The sequence below is a fragment of the Crocodylus porosus genome, unplaced genomic scaffold (genome assembly GCF_001723895.1).
Source record: "Crocodylus porosus isolate Cpor-Errol unplaced genomic scaffold, CroPor_comp1, whole genome shotgun sequence".
Classification (NCBI taxonomy): Eukaryota; Metazoa; Chordata; order Crocodylia; family Crocodylidae; genus Crocodylus; species Crocodylus porosus.
In genome coordinates, this window is record NW_017728912.1 from 12,810,343 (window position 1) to 12,819,315 (window position 8,973).

An 8,973-nucleotide genomic window follows, 5' to 3' on the forward strand; every position below is an offset into this window, starting at 1 on the left:
ACTTGGTGAGGGCATGTTATACTGAAGGCTTTGGGTGGGGGGAGGGAGATCAAAGGAGTTTTAGTCCCTAAAGGAGGATGCTATGAACAGGCCTTCAATTTCACTGTGACTTTGGAGGGGTGGGGGCGGTCTGCAAAAAAATTTTCAACCGGTTCATTGATTAACAAGTCCACCTCTATGAAGGAGCTATCCAGAGGACCCCCCCCCCCCATTATGATTTTCAAGTCTTTTAGGGGCTCTTGTCTCTTATCTCTTCCCAACTCCCCCTTAATTTGCACCCTGCCATTGAATGAGTATAGTGACAGCAAGGTTATAAGCGGGGGGGTGCTCACAACTAGGGAGAAGCTGGGGGCCTTGAACCTAGATGTGGGAAGCAGGATGGTGCATTCAGCACATAGTATAGTCATGGGCTCAAGGGGACATGCATTGGTTACATGCCTCAAAAGTTGTCCCTTACTGAAACAAGTATCTGGGATGATCTAGTTGGGGATGGTTTTGCCTTGAGTAGGGGTTTGGACTAGATAGCCCCCTGAGTTCCCTTCCAGCCCTCATCTTCTATGATGCCAACTGGGTGCATTTTTCCTGATATATTAGGGAGACTTTATGCTTCTACAGCTTCCCACGCAAAGCATCTGCTGAGATCTTTTTGACAGGGTGTGGAAATGCGGTCTGTTTTGTTGTAGTGTGGACAGCATTACCTTGTGACCCATGCATTGTTGGTTGCATGCTGATTGTAAGATGCTTGGGGCAGAGATGCCAAGCATGCTGGTGTTTCTTAACAGCCCTTTTGCCTTTGGGGGAGAGCATGGGTTTCTGTTCAGAATGAAACCCTGTACAGGTGGACCCCTGCGGACCTATGTTAATTCAGCATATGCTGATGCACATTTCCAGCACTGGCAGTGCATCCTCTGTGCAGAGGATTGGGGTGCTGGGAGACCTCATTGGGGTCAAAGCACTATGGCAGCAACAGGAGTGGAGTACATCTGACAAGCCCATTTTGTTTTGTTTAAGATGCATAGCCTGGATTACAAGAGAGATCATCTGAATTTAAGTGAAATGGGGTGGTTTAGGTTTGGTTTTGGAGGATGCAAGTTAATATTACAAAAGCAGAGGAAGACAAACTTTTTTTTTAACTGTATGGAGAGTAAAGTTGTTCTTTGTAAGACCCCAGCCCAAGTGACCACCTTAAAATTTCCTCTGTAATCTTCCAGCCTAGTTTTGAACATGTCTCGTTAGAGTCCAACCTTCCCTATGGGATCAGTTTTATTGATGTTTTGGGTGATGTCTCAAAGCAGTGTTTGTTTTGCGTGTGTGAAATAGGATTATATATGATAAATACAAAGCACAAGTTAAGATGGGGTCAGGTCAGTAAACTGGCTTTATTTTGGTTATGTTTGAGAGTCTTTTTTGTTCTTAGAAGCTCTCTGTTTTAATGTGTGGGGGAAGTTTGACGTGGCAAGATTTTTTTTTTTTCCTCCAGTGAGTGAGCTGGGGAGGAAGTAGTTTCCTCAGGATGCTGTCACTGCTACCAGAGGTATCAGCTGCTGAAAATGCCTCGGAGTTGGTGTCTTTTTCTTCCTGTATTCCAACAGTTAAGCTGTATTGCAGGTATTTTAGTCCTGATTGTTAGGCAGTCATTGTAGTGTGGCAAAGCTCATGCTGCCACGTCTTTCTCTCAAGCTGCTGGGGTGGGGGGGAGTGGACAATGCTCGCAATAATGAAGCACCCTCTAGGCTGCTGCTACTATTTTCTCTTTTATTTCTCAGTCCTATCTCATTGATTAAGAAGCGAAAGCTGAGTCTGTCATCTCACCTGTTTGGAACTGCATAACATATAACCAGAAATGTCTTAAAGAGCTGGGAATTGTGCACAGTGCAGTTCATTTAAGTACATCATCTCAGACTGAAAAAAGACTGAGTTTACCCAGAATATGCACTTACCCAAACTCAGTGTAAACAATGCTCATTAACTGCAGAAGCAGCCAATGTTGTTTCTCACCTCAGAGCTGCTTTAGAAGCTTTCAAATTGAGGTCTCACCAATTACAGGTACACAGAGCACAGTTGTCTTGGGGAACATATGGGAGACTCACCATTGCTATGCACTGAAGCAGTTTAGACACTTAAGCAATGTTTGTTACACTGCAAGTAATAGCTAATAAATCAGGATTGTGTTATGAAGTTGAGCAAATTGTGCTTAATAATCCAATATGGACATAAGAATACCCTATATTAAATCATTGTAGCCTGGCATCGTAGGGCAGAACGTAAGGTGTTCTGGGTCATCACTCTGATTTTTTTTTTTCCCTATCTGAACTAGAGATCAGACTCAAGGTTTTAGACACACTTGCATAATGAGGAGTGCCTCAACTATTGATATCATATTCCCAACCTGAGTTATTTGAAGTCTGACTATTCAGAGGTGCTGAGCAGTCAGCTCTTTCTGATCTCAGTTAAGAATTATGCACACTCAGCACCACTGAAAATCAGTCTCAAGTTGAACACCTAAAACTAGCTTTTTATTATTATAGATAAGGTCAATTTTTAGCCTTCACCCCTCTCGTTCTTCTTTTCTCTTTCAGTCGGGAATAAAGGTCACAGGTTTGTGCAGCACAACTTCAATAGCTGGCCAGTGTTTTCAGGTCTCTTAATGAGAGGTGCTAGGTAAATGCAAATTAGTGTTATGAAATCTAGTGATTTAGCTAAATATTGCAACATATTTGATTTTATAATATTAATATGAAATTATCAGTGGTCATAAAGCATTTTAAGCATAATAACAAAGAAAAGACTTAGCTACAAGGCATTCCTTAATCTTTAGAAGACTGTTAAAAGATTTATTGCAGTGAGATCCAGCACTGAGACATAGTTTCATAGTTTCTAGGGTTGGAAGGGTCCAGAGTAGATCATCTGGTCCGACCCCCCGCCATGGCAGGAAATAATACTGGGGTCAAACGACCCCAGCAAGATGTTCATCCAACCTCCTCTTAAAAACCCCCAGGGTAGGAGCCAGCACCACTTCTCTTGGAAGATGGTTCCAGATCCTAGCCACCCTGACCATGAAGTAGCGCTTCCTGATATCTAGCCTAAACCTGCCCTCTGCCAGCTTGTGACCGTTATTCCTGGTCACTCCTAGCAGTGGATGGGGGAATAGTGACTCCCCCAATGCCTGCTGATCCCCTCTGACTAGTTTATAACAGGCCACTAGATCCCCCCTCAGCCTTCTCTTTTGGAGGCTGAACAGGTTCAGGTCCCGTAGCCTCTCCTCATAGGGCCTGCCCTGCTGTCCCCGATCATGCGAGTGGCTCTCCTCTGGACCCTCTCGATGCTGTCCGCATCCCTCTTGAAGTGCGGCGCCCAGAACTGGACGCAGTACTCCAGCTGCGGCCTGACCAGTGCTGCATAGAGGGGGAGGATCAGCTCTTTGGACCTGCTTGAGATGCATCTGTGGATGCATGACAAGGTACGGTTGGCCTTCCTGACTGCCTCCCCACACTGCTGGCCCATGTTCATCTTGGAGTCAATTATATAATAAACCTCTATAAAGTAAAAGGGGTAGGAGTGGGAAATACAGACCTATTCACTTGACTTTAGTGCTATTTCAAGTCTTCCAGCAGATATTTGAAGGAAAGAATAATCAATAATATGGAGGTAAACAAAGTATGACAAACTACAATAAGATTTTTATCCAAGGAAGATCATATCTGAGCAATTTGATATCCTTTAGTGACAGGTCAACTGACATCTACAAAAAGGCAATGCAGTGAAGCCAACAGTTTGATACTGTGCCTTATGTAGAAATTATTAGCTGAACTGGAAAGATGGGACTAATTCTATAATAATTAGATGGCTAAGGAGATGGCTAAATGAGAGACTACCAGGGGTGACGATGAAAGGAGAGTTATCAGACTGGAGACAGGTTAGTAATGGAGAGTTCTGATTTTGGGAGTGAGGCCTGTTTTGTTTAACATTTTCATTAGTGACATTGGTAGAAGGTAAATTTTACAAAATCTGAAAATGACTCTAAGCTGGGAGGTATTGCTAGTCCAGAGTAGCACTGGGTATTCTACAGGAAGAAATAGATAACCTTTCGGAGTGGACCAATAGAAATAACATGAAGTTTTTAATAGTATGAAATGCTGAGCTGTCCACTTAAGGAGTATTACCAAGAACTGCTCTAAAATGGGGGTCATAAACTGGAGGCATTGAAGGAAGAGAGGGACCTAAGTATACTGCTTAATTTGTAATCTGCTAATCACCAGTGTGATGTGGCCGTGAAAAAGACTTGTTTGAGGGGACATGACAGCAGTCTTCAAATACTTGAGGGGCTGCTATAACCAGAAGGGAAAGCACTTTTCTCTCTTGCTGCAGAGAGGAGGACATGAACCAGTGGCTTGAAATTGCAGCTAAGTAAGTTTAGATTGGATATCCAGAAACACTTCTTTATTGTGAGAATAGTGAGGCAGTGGAATAGACTGCCTAAGGAAGTTGTGGACTTTCCATCGCTGGAGGTATGTTCAAGAAGAGTTTGGACAGCCACTGGTTGGGGTTGATTGTCACATGCCAGCTGGGCACTGTGAGTGTATCAGTTCTATCACAGGCCAGCTGGGCTGTTTGGTTCAGTTTCGGATCGAGGAGGCAAAGTTGGGAGTGAAGGAACGGCAAATTTATTATAGCTTACACGCACACAACAGTTAACAGTAAGATAAATGTGATAAGCAGCTAATGCAGTATTAAGGAGCTAATAGTAAATAATAAAAACAGATAATAACAGATGGATAGATCAATTCTGTCTCAGGCCAACTGGGCACTGCAAGGTTATCAGCCACTGAGCTGTCCAAAACAACAGATAGACAGACATGGGTTGGCAACTTATTGATGCCTAGGTACGTGTCAAGTGATTCCAGCAAAGTCAGGCATTCCCGATCAACAGTGTTAGAGGGATTACTGGGGAAGGTCCCTTGATCAGGATCCGATCCTCACTCACACCAGGAGTCCAGGGTCCGGGCATGGAACAGAAATGACTGTACTGTTCCCTCCTTCCTGCTGTTCACCTGATGCACGCACTTTTTATACCCAGTCTTATGCTAATCTGTTGGCTTTAGAGCCACTCACAATCTTGCCTTATAGCAGTTACCCTGTGGGATTGAAAAGTGTTAAAAATTATCATAAAAGGTTACTACCTAGACTCGGGTTTAATCAATAAGCAAATTACAATGCAGCACCTTTAGGTTTTAAACTGACATTGCTCCGCCTAAGCCCCAACCCCTTTTAGGTTTCATTTGAATATGCTTTCTTGGAATGTGCTCTCCTGACATGTGTTGGGTGTGCCAGGCAGTTGGATCCAGTTTTTTATCGTCAAGGCGGAACCCTCAGCAGAAACCGTTAGGTCAGCTAATCTTGCAGCTACAACTTTGCCTATGGGGCCCAGTCAGTTCCACAAACAGTTAATTTTATTATTTTGGTTAAACTTATGACAGACAAGTTACATTTGAGGGTTATGAACTTACAAGCTTTATATTAACTAATGTTACCTATTTAGGCAAAATACCAAATACCTCCAAGAAGCACATATTTATTGCTTATCAATCCCTCTGGTTCTGGCTGTTGCAGATGATCTAGGCCTATGTTGTGCATAGGTATTTCCCATATGTCTGGGTTTTGCTGGTTGTCTAGGTTTTGCTGCCCCCTCCTCCCCTGGCCCACAGAAACACAGGGCATGTCTACACAAGATGCTACGATGATGTAGTATTGGCAGGCACAAACCATGAGGCCAACACCGTATTGCCGTAGCAACAAGCTATGTCACCATATCTTGTCACTATGGTGACGGAGTGTCTAAAAATAACCATGTACCACTGGGACTGAGCAGTACCAAATGGTCAGTGAGGAGCATGTGTAGATGCCCCCCCCCATGCGCACACACTTTTTCTGTTAGACGTATCAGGGTGTTTTTAAGTGTTCCCAGAGGCGTTGGGTGTTGGCTACAGTCAAGGCTGGGGATTTAGGGTGTGCTGATTCTCCTGCTGAGAGCAAAGCCAGAGGTTGCTGCCCCTCTGCTTAAGGTCAGACTGATTGCCTTATTTGGGGTCAGGAAGGAATTTTACCTCATGATCAGATTGGTATAGACTCTGGGGGTTTTTTGTCTTCTCTGTAGTAGGGGGTTGTGGCCCTCTACCTGGGACCTTCTAAGCATTCCTCATTTATAGTCAGACCCCAAGTTACTCGGCGGATACGTTCCTGAAAAACACCATGTAAGTTGAAACTATGTAACTTGAAGCGTCAATGGAAAACAGGGGGGATAGGGACCTGGGACCAAGATTTGATAACATTATTTCATAGTAAAAGGATATTTAAACACAAAATAATGGAATTAATAGCCTTATTAAAACCTTTATTCCTGGCTACGTGCTCATACAGAGACAAAGCTTTAGCCCTAATTGCCATGCCGTCGACAACTGCTCCTTTTGTACTGGTCATTTCATTGATCCAAAGATTAAGGAGTTTCTCAACCTTATCTAAATGAGGAATTCTAGTCACCAACAACACTCTTGAACTCACTAGTCACCAACGACACTCTTGAATTCACAGGGTTTGTTGTTTTTATGCAGTTTCTAATTTTTTGCTCACTTTTTTAAATGGTATGCACAGTCGATTCACTTGAACTGTATTGGCGAACAATCGACACAGCACTATTGCCTTCTCTTAATTTATCAAGGATTTCTATTTTCTGGGCCAGGTTGATAGACTTAGGTGCACAACATCAAAGGCTTCCTTTGATGCCATTTTCACAAATATTCAGGGGTTAATGTAACCAGAAATGATGAACAGTCTTGGAGGAGATGACAAGTGATGCTAACGCTATGTAAGCAGACTCCAAACTAACAACTGCTCTACCACAAACAATGTAAGTGTGAAGCAGGGTATCACGTAAGTTGAAACATGGTCACATTATATAAAGCGTGTATACGTGAATCAGTGTAACTTGACACCGTGTAACAGGGGGCCGACTGTATTGATAACATTTTATGGAAGTGGGACATTGGCTGCCATGGTTTCCAGGCTTTGTGTGTCATATTAGGGTGTTAGGTCTATGTTGTATCAGGGTTGATGGTAGTCTTATTTAGAGTTTAGATTATTAGATATGGTTGTATGGCATGGTTTGGATAGGGATGATCATGCCTCAGGCAGAGGGTTGGACTACATGACCTCTGGAGGTTTCTTCCAGTCCTACTTCTCTATGACTTTTATGTTGTATAAGAAGGGGTATTTGTAATACACGGGGAAGTATTAGTACCACTGTACAAAATTGTAGTAAGATCCCATTTAGAATACCATGCATGTTTCTGGCCACCTACATTCAGAAAAGATGAATTTGAATTGCAACAGGTATATTAAAGGATTACTATAACAGCCAAGTGGCTGGAGAACTTATGCGTAAGAGAAGATTAAAATTGCTCCATGTTTTTAGTTTAAAAAGACCAAGATTAGAAAGGAATATTACTCTTCAAGGAGGATGGAGAGCTGTTGAAAAACCATGAGATGAGTACAAGATCAAATGGATACAAACTGGTTATAAACAAATGTAGAATAGAAATTAGAAGAAGTTTCCTAGCAATTACTATTGAAGTTTTAGAAGACTCTTTCCAGAAAAAAAGAAAAGTTAGTCTGAACTTCTTGGTAGGTTGATAGCAGAGTTAGCTTAATAGGGTACAGGGGATCTTGGAGCAATAATGGGCATGGATAATGTAGATGTAGATTCAGGCATTTCATATTCTCAAAGTGGGAAAAATCATTCTTCATACGGGAGGTGGTCAAGTAATCCCATGTTCGGTTGAAACAATTTTTTTAAATGTCTCATGACTATGAAAGAAAGGGATTGACTTCTGCTTCTACTTAAACCTTCCATTTAAAAGGGGACAAAACTGAAATGTCAGGCTAGCACTGTTTTCTCAGCTCCCAATTCTCTTGCTGCATTCAGGAGTTCATCCTGCCTTCCATATGGTAAGAAAAACACAAATCTTGCAAGGTGCTAATGGAGTAAAAGCTGATATCTTTCTTTTGCAGACCCCTAATAAGGACTTTTATTTGGAATGAGAAAACTGTCAATATGAGTCAACCAGGTTATGTTGCGACACCTCCTTATTCCCAATCCCAGCCAGGAATGGGAGGCTTTTCTACAGGACTTGGCCCTCCTACTTCTTCACCTCATTATGGGCATTATGGTGGCCCTAATTCCTTATACTCAGCACCTCAGTCAGGTAAGACAAGATAAGTATTAGATGCATTCAGGGCCTGAATAACATTTCCACATCACAACTGCATCACATGTTGCCATTGGCACTGATACAGGCTGCTCTATTCAGACTTGATACTGGTTTGCCCCAATGCTTGCAGGTGTAAATAGTGACAAAATATGTGCAAGGCTATAGAAAATCAGGCTTTTTGGGTACTTTCCCATTGCATGTGAATTTAGCTTTGCAGTAAGCAGCACCTGTACTTTGATGCCACATTGAAGAGAGATCCCTAACAGGAAAGGACACAGAAAACATTTCAGTATCTTTTCTGGAAATGGAGTAAGGTGTTTCTGAACAAACCGTGGAGGGGAGGGTTGTGTTCTCTGCAATGAAACCAGTACTTGATCAAAAAATCTTAAGCAAGATCTAGATATTCGTACACAATTAGTATCTTACTAATTAGGCTTATTGGCTACTAGGGCTGGTTGAGTGGGAGATATAGCCAGTTATCTGGCCCAATAAAAGTCAGTTGCCTCCAATCAGAACGGTAACCTATCTGGCTTTTTACAGGAATGGCAGCAGGATGCTCATTATAACCCAGTGTAATGTACAGGGATCCTGGTTTACTTCTACTTAAACTAAAAATTGGGGATTTTTAAAAAAGTAACCTGCTATGGGACAGAGAGATCCGGGTGATGGGGATCCCCTACCCTCCATAAATGCTGACCTCGTGAAGGAA

General features: G+C 42.5%; 1 protein-coding gene across 2 annotated transcripts in view; it reads left to right on the plus strand.

Moving 5' to 3' along the window:
• Window positions 1-8,973, plus strand: part of SEC24D (SEC24 homolog D, COPII coat complex component) — a 91,186-nt gene that overhangs the window by 392 nt on the left and 81,821 nt on the right. For both annotated transcript variants that reach the window (XM_019534047.1, XM_019534048.1), the window contains exon 2: window positions 8,065-8,258. In XM_019534047.1, the coding sequence (XP_019389592.1) occupies window positions 8,108-8,258 (151 nt within the window). In that variant the 5' untranslated portion in view covers window positions 8,065-8,107. The remainder of the gene's footprint in view (window positions 1-8,064; window positions 8,259-8,973) is intronic.